The sequence below is a fragment of the Arabidopsis lyrata genome, assembly GCF_000004255.2.
Source record: "Arabidopsis lyrata subsp. lyrata unplaced genomic scaffold ARALYscaffold_1, whole genome shotgun sequence".
Taxonomy (NCBI): Eukaryota; Viridiplantae; Streptophyta; class Magnoliopsida; order Brassicales; family Brassicaceae; genus Arabidopsis; species Arabidopsis lyrata.
The window spans coordinates 24,770,633-24,785,136 of record NW_003302555.1 but is presented as its reverse complement, the minus strand read 5'-3'; the positions used below and the strand labels follow the sequence as shown (position 1 = coordinate 24,785,136).

General features: G+C 36.5%; 1 protein-coding gene and 1 pseudogene across 2 annotated transcripts; both read left to right on the top strand.

Annotated features, from left to right (window-relative positions):
* The first annotated feature begins 1,702 nt into the window (after positions 1-1,702).
* Positions 1,703-3,766, top strand: LOC9330189 (annotated as a pseudogene).
* A 4,507-nt stretch (positions 3,767-8,273) lies between these two features.
* Positions 8,274-10,012, top strand: LOC9327513 (uncharacterized PKHD-type hydroxylase At1g22950). 2 transcript variants are annotated; one of them, XM_021010911.1, is made up of 8 exons: positions 8,274-8,408; positions 8,480-8,656; positions 8,737-8,887; positions 8,979-9,065; positions 9,170-9,294; positions 9,403-9,521; positions 9,597-9,708; positions 9,807-10,012. In XM_021010911.1, the coding sequence occupies exons 1-8, from the start codon at positions 8,352-8,354 to the stop codon at positions 9,828-9,830; spliced, it is 852 nt and encodes a 283-aa protein (XP_020866570.1). In that variant the 5' UTR covers positions 8,274-8,351; the 3' UTR covers positions 9,831-10,012. The 2 variants fall into 2 exon arrangements, with proteins under 2 accessions (XP_020866570.1, XP_020866569.1); XM_021010910.1 differs by having other exon boundaries at positions 9,597-10,012.
* Positions 10,013-14,504: the final 4,492 nt, after the last annotated feature.

Sequence of the window (14,504 nt, the reverse complement as noted above, 5' to 3'; positions counted from 1 at the left end):
GTAGTCCTCTCTAAGGGCATGATTGGTTGGGATGTTTAAAGCCACTAAAAAAGCTACATCCCCAAAATTGAAACAATCATGTTGTAACTTTCCTATTTTTTCTCACAGCCCAAACAATATTTTTTTAATTATTTTGGCTGTAAGTACAAATTTTTCTACAGCACAATTTTATGGTCTTTAGAAGAGTTGTACCTTTTTTTTCTTCTTTCCACTTTGTTTTCTCCTTTTCTTTTTAAAATAGTTATTGTTTCATCCATATATATATATATTATGAAAATTTATTTTTATGGATCTAAGTAGTAGGTAAAAATCTATTTTTTGACATATAACTCCTTTTGGGGGCAAAAAAAATATATATAACTCACATTAGTTTTTTAAAATACATCATATATATGTATATCATAATTTATTAAATTGATATTTGAAAAATTATATAACACATAACTACTATTTATTAATTATATTTTTTGTTTAAAAGTACATAAAACTAAAATCTTATTGCTACAACCAACTTATTTAAATAATAATATTATATTAATAAAATCTACAGCCTAATTTCTACAGCAATAAAATCTATAGCTACAGTCATCACACCTACAACAAAAATTTTACAGCAATAAATCTACAGCTACAGACGAACCAATCAACCAATCTCTATGACACTATTTCATTATTTTCTTCTACTTTGACGTTTTTTAAAAAAAATTCGTGTTTAAACATATCTAATGTCACATATCATATTAGGATTTATAAACGTAACTTGGAGTTATAGTATGAAAACGAAAAATATTCAACGTTCCTACTTATGGCGCAGATTTTAATTTTTAAGACGTTATTTTCTAAAATGTTAGTGTAAACGTTAAAAGTTAAAACAAAATGATGCAAAATTAAAAAATTAATGTGTTGACGTGGCTTAGTTTTACGTAGCTTTTAATTTTGATGATGTGGCATCTTGAGAGTGTTTTTTTGAAAAAGCTGATGTGAATGGCTTGAGAAGCCTCAACTAGCTTCTTTTATGAATGGCTTGAGAAGCCTCAATTAGCTTCTTTTATTAGTAGTAATAGATTTAAAAGCCTCATATCATATATGTAAACAACATTCCTCGGGAATGGCTCTTTTGAGCTCTAATTAATTTCGGATGACAAAAAAAAAAAAAGATTTAAAATTCTCTTTTTTAAAACAAATAAATGATTTAGATCCATGTCGAAATCAATTCACACGATTGCCAAAGCATTGACTTGTATAGCTATTTATTACGAATAAAATCATATCGTTTTTGAAATGTGGTAGTTTTGGAATGACACATTCTGAAATGTGGTAGATTCAGTCAAATTCCCATACAATAATCTGTTACAATATCTTGTTTTAATTTTCTCAACATATGGAAGAACCCTTAAGTTGACGTGAATGAAGAAGAAGAAGGCGAGAGAGAGGAAAAAGCTTGGTACCATTTTCTGTTTTTTTTTTCTTTCCTCTAAGCCAAAACGTGTTTTCCCTGACCAGTAGTATGCTGCCACGTCACCGATACCCAGTATCAGAGATATCACTGCACTGATACGTATCAGATCCAAATAGAGGCTCTGATCTATTAAAAAATAATTATTTGGGCTATGATACTCTAAAAAATTCACCTATGTACATGGTCTAAGCTCCCAGCTCAAGTATCTAGAGGAGTTGACGACAAATGCGAAGCAAGTACAAGACAATTTGTTGGAGGAGATACTCAGAGTTAATGGGAACACCGAGTATCTCCGTCACTTTCTCCATGGAAGTTCTGACAAAGAATCTTTCAAGAAGAACGTCCGGTGGTGAGCTACGATGATGTTAATCCTTATATAGAGCGTGTCGCGAAAGGAGAGCCTTCAAATGTCATTACGGGAGAAACCATTACTAATTTCCTTTTAAGGTATAAACGTTTCTAGAAATCAAATTTTTTTTATAATTAACGGTTTAATTAATGAGTTTTTAGATTTGAACATGTATTTTTGTGTGTAGTTCTGGAACTTCTGGAGGGAAACAAAAGATCTTTCCTGTGAACGACAAGTACTTTAAGAACATGTCATTCATCAATGGTCTATGCTCCTCCATTCTATCCAAGTAAATCTTCAATTATATATACAAATATTTTTTCTCTTTTAAGCGTATTTGTAACTTCCATCACCAAGAAATCCATCTGTTTGTTACCGGTATTTAGGTACATCGATGGTGTCAGGAAAGGAAAGGTGATGACGTTTCTCAACACTAGACCGTTGTCTACAACTCCCTCTGGTTTGCCTATTGCTCCCCTGTCTACGAGCTTCCTAATGAGTGATTATTTCAAGAACCTGCCTTCAAAATGTTATGTTAGTCCCGACGAAGTCATATTATGTGTGGACAACAAACAGAATATGTATTGTCATCTTCTTTGTGGTCTTGTCCAACGAGAGGAGGTTGTGAGTATTTCTGCTGCCTTTGCTTCTTATTTAGTCCAAGCAATCCAATTTCTTGAAACTCATTGGAATGAATTGTGTGGTAATATTCGATCTGGTTGTATAAGCGAGTGGATCACTGACCCTGGTTGCCGAGACTCTGTGTCCGTCATACTTGGAGGACCTAATCCTGAATTGGCATATATGATTGAACATGAATGCAGCCATAAATCATGGGAAGGTATGATCACAAGACTATGGCCTAACTCTAAATTCATTCAAACCATAGTTACAGGACAGATGAGTCAATACATCCCAATATTGGAGTTTTATTCCAACAAATTACCTCTCGTCTCCCCGCGTTACGCGTCTTCTGAAACAATCTTTGGCGTAAATTTGAATCCTCTTTGCAAACCGCAAGATGTGTCCTACACATTTTTGCCAAACATGTCCTACTTTGAGTTCCTACTAGTTGATGAAGCAAACAGTGATGAGATTGTTGAACTAGTGAACATCAAGTTAGGTTGCTTCTATGAGCCATTGGTCACAAATAATTTCGGTGAGTTACACACACACATATATATATATATATATATTATATATATCTCACCTATATAATAAAAAAATTCTATTGTCCTTAGGCTTGTGCAGATATAGAATGGGAGATATCTTACAGGTGACGGGATTTTACAATAGTGCACCTCAATTCAGATTTGTACGCAGGAAAGGTATGGTTCTAAGTGTCAACGTAGAAGTAACAACTGAACAAGACATTTTAAAGGCGTTGAATCATGCGGGACTCGTTCTAGAATCTTCAGCATTAATGTTGATGGGATTCACATTCTATGTAGACATCTCCACTATTCCAGGTCACTACGTTTTTTACTGGGAGCTTAAAGAAAAAAGCTTTAATGGCATTGTTAAGCTTGATAATTAAAAAGGTAATGGTGGAATGTTGTTGTGTAATTGAGGAATCATTCGACGTTCTTTATAGAAAATTTCGGACTAAATATGGTTCAATCGGAGCTCTAGAGATAAGGGTGGTGGCACAAGGAACATTTGATTCTCTCATGGAATATTTCATCACCAAGGGTGCTTCTACATCTCAATACAAGACACCTATATGCATCAACGCTCCTCAAGGTTTAGCAATTCTTGAAGACAAAGTTCTTGCTCGGTTCTTCAGCGACAAATCTCCTCCTCTCTGATGATATATGGTCTAGTTGTCTTACATTGGAAAAATAAATAAAGGGACAAAGTTATTCGATGAGATTGTTTTACTAGTACAAAAAATTGTGGTTTTGTTGTACCATATGTTAGGAGTACCTTTCTATATATTTTCCATATCTTGTGGGGGTTGGGGCAATATATTGGCAAAAATCGTTGGCTGTTTAAAGTATGATATTTTTCATGATATTGATACGTTAAAACTTCAAAAACAAATCGTCGGCTCTTCAAAGTATGGGCTCAAAATGGGGGCTTATCCATAATTCATAAACTAGAGTTGAATTAGAGATATAATCAGATATGAGTCTCAAGGATCTAGAGGAGTTACGGTCGAATGCAAAACAAATACAAGACGATGTATATAAATAGTTACTCACACTTAACGCCAACACAGAGTATCGCCAACTGTTTATCCATGGAAGGTATGGTAAAGAGTTCTTAATTAAGCCTTATATCGAGGGTGTCGCGAATGGAGGAGAGCCTAATGTCATTTCGGGAAAAAACATCACTGAATTTTTCTCGACGTATACATTGTATAATTCTATAGAGCAAATTTATCATATGGTTGATTGATCAACTACTTAAATATATAAAATCAAATGTGACATGATTCGTGTGTGTAGCTCTGGAACTTCTGGTGGGAAACAACAAAGATCTTTGAGGACTTGGCACTTATATATATATGCTTAACACTCGCGGATGATATCCAAGTAATTCTTCAGATTTCTCTTCAATTTAGTAATTTCGAACAAGAATATCCATCTCTTTATTTCCGGTTTGTATGCATACCGAGAGGGTGTTCAACAAGGAAAGGAGATGTTGTATTTTTTCTTTCTTTTTTTTAGAGCGACCAACAACCCCCTCCGGTTTGCCAGTTTCTAACTCGGTTACGAGCTTTTTAATTTCAAGAATTGACCATCAAATTGTTATACAACCCTGACGAAGTGACGTTGTGTCCACACAAAAACATGCTTTGTACTGCCATCTTCTTTGTGATCTTGTTTAGAGAGACGAAGTTGTAAGTGTGGCTGCTACCTTTTCTTCTGTTGGAACAATCACCTAGCCATGTTAACGAGTGGATCACTAACCTTAGTTGCTATCCTCCTTGGAGGACATATCGCTGGAAATCTTGGACACGAATAAATTATAAACACACGTCTTTGGCCAAATTGTGCTATATGCCTATATTCACCATTTTTTCTCAAATAAAGTGCTATATTCTTAATTATATCTATCTTTTGCGCAACCAACCACAAAAAAAAAATCTCCATTATTTAGCTTATCTCAGTTTCTTGTTCGCTATCAACCGGAAAATACCAATAATTTTAAGTATTCGGTTCGGAACATTTTTTGGGCCGCTAAAATGGGCCGAAAATTCCCAACAATATTACGCGTGGTTATAAATCGCGTGCGACGGGTAATTTTATCTTTTACTCAATTAAAAAACAAAAACAAAAATCTCGGGGGAAATAAAACCCTAACTGCAACGGAAACTCAGAATCAATCGGACCAGATTCGTAAGCGATGATGGTCGACGGTGATGAAACTGTTGAAGGTGGAGACTCTCAATCATCGGATCTTCTTCAGATGAACACTGAGGCGGCGACGACAGAGATGGCTATCCCGAGGCTGAATCTGTTTCCTAACAACAACCACATTTCCGATAGCTACGACGATATGGAACTGGAATTTAGCTCTTCCATACTAAGATCGCTAGAGAAGTACTTGCCGGTGGATATGCTCACGGCGAACAGAGAAGACAAGGGCAAATTCATGTCAGACATTTTGGGCAAGTATATTTCTCGCGAAGAATGTTCCCAAGTAATGACTCTTTCCTTTTGATCCCGATCTGTCTTTAATCTGTGTAACTGAAATCGATATTATGTTAATGTTACCACTATATATTATATATATATATGTGAGATCTCATATTAAACACATGCTTGTACAATAAGTAATATAGAAATCTAAAACATATCAGAGATTGATATCAGAGACTCAATCGGCTTTTGTTGAAGGTAGATTGATCTCTGATAATATTCTTATTGCGCAAGAGATGTTCCACGCTCCCCGCACAAATCTGTCATGTAAAAGAAAATTTATGGCTATTAAAACAGATATGAGTAAGGCTTATGATCGGGTAGAATGGGATTTTATAGAGAATTTGTTGCGAAAAATGGGATTTTGCGAAAAATGGGATTTTGTGAAAAATGGATAATGTGGATGATGTGGTGCATAAAACCTGTCCAATACAGGGTGCTCCTCAACGGACAACCTAGAGGGCTGATCGTTCATGAGCGTGGTTTACGGCAAAGAGATCCATTATCGCCATATTTATTCATCCTCTATACAGAGGTTTTGATTGCAAATATCAGAAAAGCGGAGGAAGATAAGGTAATAACTGGTATCAAGGTGGCAACGCCCAGCCCAGCGGTCTCTCATTTGCTTTTTGCAGATGATAGTTTATTTTTTTGTAAGGCAAATAAAGAAAAAAGTGGGGCAATTTTAGGAATCCTTCTACAATATGAGATGGTGTCGGGTCAACAGATCAATTTCGATAAATCATCTCTTCAGTTTGGTTATACAGTTGGAGAAGAGGTACAAACAGAGGTGAAGATGGATTTGGGTATTACAAAGATGGGTGGCATGGGATCATATTTTGGGTTACCAGGAAGCCTGGGAGGATCAAAAACAAAAATATTTTCTTTTGTGAGAGATAGGCTACAAAATAGGGTAAATGGTTGGTCATCTAAATTTTTATCGAAGGGGGGAAAGGAGGTGATGATTAAATCGGTGGTTGCTGCCTTACCGACTTACGTTATGTCCTGTTTTCGACTCCCCAAAACGATCACCTCGAAACTAACTAGTGCAATAGCTAAATTTTGGTGGAGTTCAAATGGTCAAACAGGAGGTATGCATTGGCTTGCTTGGGATAAGATGTGTCATAGCAAAGCCAATGGGGGGGGGTGGGATTTCGGAATGTCGATGATTTTAATACAGCTTTATTAGCAAAACAATTATGGAGGTTAATTTTGGTGCCTGATTCACTCTTTGCGAAGGTTTTTAAAGGAAGATATTATAGGAAGTCGGATCCTATGGATCCAATTAAATCATACTCTCCATCCTATGGGTAGAGAAGTATTGTTTCAGCTAGATCTCTGGTTAATAAAGGACTTATTAAAAGAGTTGGTTCTGGGGACTCCATTTCAGTATGGGAGGACCCATGGCTCCCAGCTCAATTCCCGAGACCAGCAAAAAGCAATGGTTCTTTTTCGGAACCGTTGCTACGAGTTAAAAATCTTATCGATACGCGAACAAACTCCTGGAATATAGACATGCTAAAAGCGGTTGTCACTCCGGAGGATGTCCTTTTGATTAACGCTATACCCCTGGGTAAATTATCAAATCCAGATGCTTTGGGATGGCATTTTACTAAATCAGGTTAATATACGGTTAAATCGGGATATCATACGGTCCGTCTAAACATTGGGAAGGATCCCGTTCTGCAAGAATTAGGACCAGACATTAAACCACTTCAAGCTTTTACTTGGAAGATAAAATGTCTGCCAAAGGTTCAACATTTTATGTGGCAAGCTTTAACTGGGTGTGTTTCGGTTACCTCGAATCTGCGTAAGAGAGGTATTAATTGCGATACGAGATGTGATCGGTGTGGAGCTTCATAAGAGACAATTAACCATGCACTTTTTGAATGTCCACCTGCGCGTCAGACTTGGGCTTTATCACAGATTCCAACAGCACCTGATATTTTTCCATCAGGATCCCTATATGTTAATATGGATTACTTATTTTGGAGGACACCCTCGGAGGTCTATACTGAGATGTTTCCATGGATTATTTGCTACTTGTGGAAAGCCAGGAATGATAAGGTATTTAATAATTTGGACCAAAACCCAACTAATATTTTAAAATTGGCAGAAAATGAAGAGCAAGCTTGGCAGTTGGCCCATGTAGAGATCTCGGATGATAACCTAGAAATGGTAACAAATAATCAACCTCCTTCTAGAGTTGAACATATCGAGCAACGTGGATCAGTTTATCGTTGTTGCTTAGATGGTTCTTGGAAAGAAAGCGATTGTTTTTCAGGGTTAGGATGGTTTTGTTCTTATCCAAATGAAGAAGCGTACGATATGGGAGATGCAAATACTCGAAGAAGCTTGACCTCACTCCACACAGAGGTTGAAGCACTAATATGGGCGATGAGATGTATTATCGGCCAAGACAAAAGAGAAGTAGATTTCCTTACAGACTGCTCTGACCTGGTGAAGATGGTGTCTTTCCCGCAAGAGTGGCCAGCGTTCACGGCTTACTTGGAGGCGATTCAAAGCGACAAGGAAGAGTTTGATGTTTTCTCTTTATCGCTAATTTCCCGAAATTTGAATGTGAAAGCGGATAAACTGGCACGAATGTTCGTACCTTACCGCATCTTTCTACTTATGTAAACAATATTCCTACACATTGGCTAATTTGAGCCACTCCAATAAAGCTGTTGACAAAAAAAAAAATAATAATATAGAAATCTAAAACATTATTGGGTTTGTCCTTTTTCACTTCACATCTTGCTCTCCAAGTTATCTCCCAGTAGGAGTTGATCATTTCAAACTGATACGAATCAGAGAATGGTCTTTAGCTTTTTCTTGTGAACACATAGATTCTGGTTTAATTCCATAGTTTTCAGAATAGTTTCATGTGTATATAATGTTCCAGGCGAAACGGCGCAAGACATATAGGCAAGAGATAATATCCAATTATCAGGTGAGGAGCCTTTGCTCATCTTTATTTTGTTTTCTTAGACTTTCTTTATGCAATGTTTCCTTTTCTTGCAGCCACGTTTCAAGGGGTTGTATAAACTTGATCCTAAATTGTTTTTGCTTCCCTCATTCCGCAAGGCGATCAGCGAAAACACAGAGGAAAGCTTCAGACGTATCATTTCTGAACCGTTTCCTGGTGTTTTCGTCTTTAAAATGTTTCAGCCTGAATTCTTTGAGAAATTGCTAGTTGAGGTAATAATCATCTTGCCACTTATTATCTGCTCTTACCTCTCTGTATACTTTTGTTCATTTTCTGCTCTTTGATTAATCAGGTAGAGAATTTCAGAAAGTGGGCTCATGAGAAAAATTTCACGATCAGGAGACCAGACAACACGAGTAAATACGGTGTTGTACTTGACGACTTTGGCCTGGATATCATGCTTAAGCAACTCATGGAGGAGTTTATCTTTCCTATTTGCAAAGGCAAGGATATATTTTACTTAAAACGCATTAGAAAGAATTTTATTGGTTAAGCCTATTTAATAACACTAAACTTCACTCTGTTGTTTTGCAGTATGCTTCCCTGAAGTGTGTGGAACAATGTTTGACTCTCACTATGGATTTTTAACTGAAAATGGTGAAGATAGGGATGCTGACGTAGGTGAGTCCATTTGGTTTTCTGATACCTAGAGAAAACCAGAGTGAATTCTTTAATAGCAAACATTAATCTGGTTTAGTATAAGCAGTGATCTTTTAAATCTGCAGGCTTTCATGTGGAAGATTCAGAAGTGACATTGAACGTTTGTTTAAGTAAACAAGGAGAGGGAGGGGAAATATTTTTCGCAGGCACAAGATGCAAGAAACATATGGATACAGATCCAAAGCCAGAGGTATGTGAGTCCTTTGGAGTAGCTTTCTTTGTCCTGTTACATTCCTATATTCAGTAAATGGTAAAATGGTTAACAAATAAAGGAACAACCTATTTTTCACTGACGCAGGAATGTTTTGATTACTGTCATATACCGGGTCAAGCTATACTTCACCGTGGCTGCCACCGCCATGGTGCCAGAGCCACGACATCTGGTCGTTGGGCCAATATGATTCTTTGGTGCCAAAAGTAAGCAATTTTGAAGCTTGCCTCAAGATTTCAGATTACGGTTGAATCATATTTTCTTCTGCGTTTCCATTGCAGCTCTTTGTTTAGAGAGATGCAAACTTATGAGCCGGCATTCTCAGACTGGTGCGGTCAATGTGTCCATGAAATGAAAGAAAAGGAAAGCCAGAGTCTTGCTGCCAAAAGAAAGGTTACAAAAAAAAAGAAAAGACTTGATTAAATTTTGCACAAGTTTATAAGATGTTTTGTTTGAGCATGGTTATGAACCTATGCGTGTCCTTATTGCAGGAGATGATTAGGATAGAGAGTTAGAGAGTGAAGCTGAAGCTCCACGAAAAAACTGAAGTTTATGCTTTGCCATTTGACTCTTTACTTGGAAAAAATAAAACCCGAGTATATGTAGAATCATTTGATAATTGTATGGCATTAGCTGACGATGCCTAAAAAGAGGATAACCCATTCTAATTTTCTTTTGGTAACTAGCCGTAAATGAAGTTGTTTGAACACGATTACTCTAAAGAACATATCGTCGCTTCTACTTGAATTTGAGCCATGACCAGACTCATTATGAGCACGCTTAAAATCACATTTTTTTCCTTCCATCTTTTGGTTGATTAGTTGTTCGACAACAAAATGTAAGTAGAGGAAACACTTAGAACTTATAAGTTTTGTAATGATATTAAATCATATATATATAAAGTTGGTCAACTCTCTCCATATTAGTGACACATCATTACTTTAGAATTTGACATGTGTCCACTAATAATTAATGTAAGTTAGTGGAACATATAATATTTAATTATACATATTATAAAAAATAACATATTTAATGGAACATATAATATTTAATTATACATATTATAAAAAATAACATATTTAATTGTATTAATACTAATTATATTTAATTATTATTTCTGTTTTCTTCAATGTAATTATTTTATTGGGGTTTCTCATACTCCGAAATTTTTTGAGTAGATTATTCTCTTAAAAACTTTTCTATATAATATATTAAAAATAGTGAGGAGAACTTCAGAACCTCTAACATCAAATTATTGGACTAAAATCCTCAATGATGGAGTTCTTCAGTGATGGAGTTCGTATTGTTTTAGTTGTTTTTGCAAAAGTGGCAACGATAAAAATTTAAAGATGAGAATTATTTTACATTTATGTTTCGACAAATCAATAAGACTTATCAAAGTTTGGTTCTATTTGTTTATTTGCTATAAACTAATAACATCGTTGTTCAAACGAAACGACATAAAGGTGCAGTTGCATCCCTTCTCAAAACACTGCATCCGCACATGTATGGGTCACGCCCAAGACTCGGGTTTTTTTTACTACGTTTTATCCAACTTTACAATAACAATTAAACATAATAGAATTAAGAAAAAAGTATACATATTTTACCTGTGTTTTGAAGATTCTCATCAGTAAAACCTTCTGGACATGTCCCTTCAACAATTATGCAATCACTAATGTATGCACAAGTTGGCGGGGGGATTCCCTGTTCACTGCAGAGCTTATAGGTATATCCCATCTAGTAATCGGGGATGGGCAGCATATCGTCGCTTCTACTTGAATTTGAGCCATGACCAGACTCAATATAAGCACACTTAATATCACATTTTTGCCTTCCATCTATTGGTTGATTGGTTGTTCGATCACAAAATGTAAGTATAGGAAACATTTATAGCTTATAAGCTTTGTAACGATATGTCGATATGAAATGATGATAAAACTAGACTTACTTAAATACTAGTTGTTCTACAATTTCCCACCACAAAACTTCGTTATTTAATATTCGCGGGCTAGTAAAAATCACTTTACCTACCACGTCCAAGCAAATCTGTTTTAAATTAAAAGGCATGTAGAATGTGTTGGGTATGTTTCTTCAAATTGTTTTGGGCCTTATGTTTTCGAAATGGGCTGTATAATTCACGTTGGTTTTGTGTTAATTAAGCTTTGATAAAATCTCTTTCTTCATAAAAAGGAAAAAGTCAAAATCGTGACTGCAACTTTTTCTCACCGACTTTGCAACGTTGAGGAAGAAGTGGGATTGTGAGAGTAAGATTTGGGGGCTGAAATCTCTCGTGAATAGTTGAGATTTGTGCCTATATAAGAAGGACTTTGGTCTTCGATCAGAACGATGAAAAACTCACATCTCTCTTCTTCTATCTTCTTCTTCCTCTTTATTTCAATTTATGGGTTTGAGAGTTTCATCTCTTTGAGTTGAGTGCACAATTCAATTGAGAGCAGAGTGAACCCTGGAGTGAGCCGTCTTGGTTATCTTGCACACCGGGATTAGGCGGTTTTTCGCTCAAGTGCAGTAGATTTTCTACGGCTCTGCAACTTTCGTTCTTCCTCGATTCTGGTTTCTAAGATCTGTTTCCAACAATCTTGAGCGAAAAATTATTTGTTGGTTCCATTACGATTCAGAATGCCGAAGAACTCTGCAGTGCCCGATTTGTCAAAGCTCCAGCCTTTGATTGGCTCAAATTACCGTCGCTGGTCGGAGGAACTCATGTTCTTCTTTCAAGAGGTTGGCTTAAGCTACGTCCTTGTTGAAGACAAGCCAACTTCCTCCTCTGAAACGCCTACCTCCGGGAATTCTCAAGATGTTTTGACACAATCAAGCAAGCCAAAACCGGAAGGAAGCTTTGAAGATCACAACCGCACATGTCGTGGTCATATCATCAGGCACCTCTCGGAGAAGCTGTTTGATATCTATGTCAACTATGAATCTGCAAAGGAGATATGGAACAACTTGAAGAAAAGGTACGGAGCCGAAGATGAAGGCAAGAAGCAGTACGTCACTTCAAAATGGACCTCATTTCAGATGAAGGACGATCAACCCGTTCTCGATCAACTCCATGAGTATGAAGCCATTGTCTCCAAGATTCAGGCCGAGGGTATACCAATCGATGAGCAACTGGCTGCTTTGGTACTCGTTGACAAACTGTCTCCGTCATGGAATGGCTATCGCTCCAAGCTGAAGCATGAGAAAAAGAAGATGTCGCTTGATGAGCTGATTGCAGACATAATGATCGAAGACGCAAACAGAAACTACTTAGGTAATAAAACAGTGTCTCGTTCAATTCCTAATGATGCTAACGTTGTGGAAAGTTCTGGTGGTGTAAAGAACAGGTTCAAATCCAACAAAAACCAAGGAAAGACTCCTCAAAAGTCTAATCCTATTACACCATCTGTTGAATTCAAGAAGAAACTGAAGTGCTGGAATTGTAACAAGCCTGGACATAAGAAGCAGGATTGTCGCTTACCTCCACAGCAAAAGGAGTCAAACAAAGCTCATCTTACTGAAGACCTAATTGCTGTCGTCACTGAGGTAAACGCTGCAATTGACATGGTGGAATGGATCATTGATTCAGGTGCCACACGTCACATTTGCAGCCAGAAGTCTCTCTTTAAAAATCTTGATGAATCTCCACGTGATAATGTCTTCTTGGGTGATGCTAGTGCTTTACAAGTTGCTGGAATTGGAGAAGTTAATTTGAAATTATCATCTGGAAGAGTTTTAACTTTGACTAAGGTTTTGTTTGTTCCAAACATGCGTAGGAATTTAATTTCTAGTGCTTTGTTGATGATTGCTGGGTTTAAGCAAACTCTTGAGGCTGGTAAGTTAGTGATAACTAAGAATGGGGGGTATGTGGGAAAAGCTTTTTGTAAGGGAAATCTCTTTGTTCTTGAAATAATGAATGAAAGTGCTGGTGCTTCTGCTTACTTTGTGAGTGTTTTGGATATATGGCATGGCAGATTAGGACACTTAAATGTGAATTCAATTAAACGCTTAAAGCATGCTAATCTGATTCCTGATAACTTGGAAAAAGATATCTCAAAATGTGAAATTTGTGTGGAAGCAAAGCATGCTAGAAAACCATTTTCTTATCCAGTTAATCGAAAATCTGAATTGCTTGAGCTCATTCACTCAGATTTGGCTGATTTTAAAAACACCACTAGTAGAGGTGGCAAGCATTATTATATCACTTTTGTTGATGATTGTTCTAGATATACAAGGGTTTATTTGTTAAGAACAAAAGATGAGGCTTGTGAAATGTTTATGCGATATAAAGCTGAAGTAGAAAATCAACTAGATAGAAAAATTAAGAGGTTAAGGTCTGATAGAGGTGGAGAATATGAATCTGAAATCCTGAATTCTTTGTGTTTGAAAGAGGGTATTATTCATGAAAGAACTGCTCCTTATTCTCCCCAGCAAAATGGCATTGCCGAAAGAAAAAATCGAACCCTTAAAGAAATGATGAATGCTATGCTTATTAGTTCTGGGTTGCCTGATCAAATGTGGGGGGAAGCTATTCTTTCTGCATGTTATATTCTGAATAAAGTACCTCATAAAGGAATCTCTGTTACACCTTATGAACTTTGGAAAGGTCATTCTCCTAATTTGAGTTATTTAAAAGTGTGGGGGTGTCTTGTTAAAGTAGGACTGCCAGCCTTTAAAAGAACCACCATAGGTCCTAAGACTGTTGATGCTGTGTTTGTTGGTTATGCTTTGAACAGTGCTGCTTACCGTTGTTTAACATTTAAGCATGATTCCTTGCAATTTGATAGCATGATTGAGTCTAGAGATGTTGAATTTTTTGAGAATGTGTTTCCTTTTAAGAGAAACTTAGACTTCGCCTCTTCCCATGATTCAGCTAATATAGATTTTGCTTCTTCAAGTAATGCTAAAAGAATTCATGATGATGCTGAAGAACCTAGAAGGAGTAAAAGAATGAGAACTGAAACTGATTTTGGTCCAGATTTTATTACTACCTTTCTAGCTGAATATGATGAGATTAGTGAAGAATTTGTGTTTGCATTCTTGATAGAAGAAGATCCAAAAACGTTTTCAGAAGCTATGAAAACTGTAGATGCTGTTTTTTGGAAAGAAGCAGTTAATAGTGAGTTTGATTCTATCATGACTAACCATACTTGGGAGATTGTTGATTTGCCTAGGGGGTGCAAAGCTAT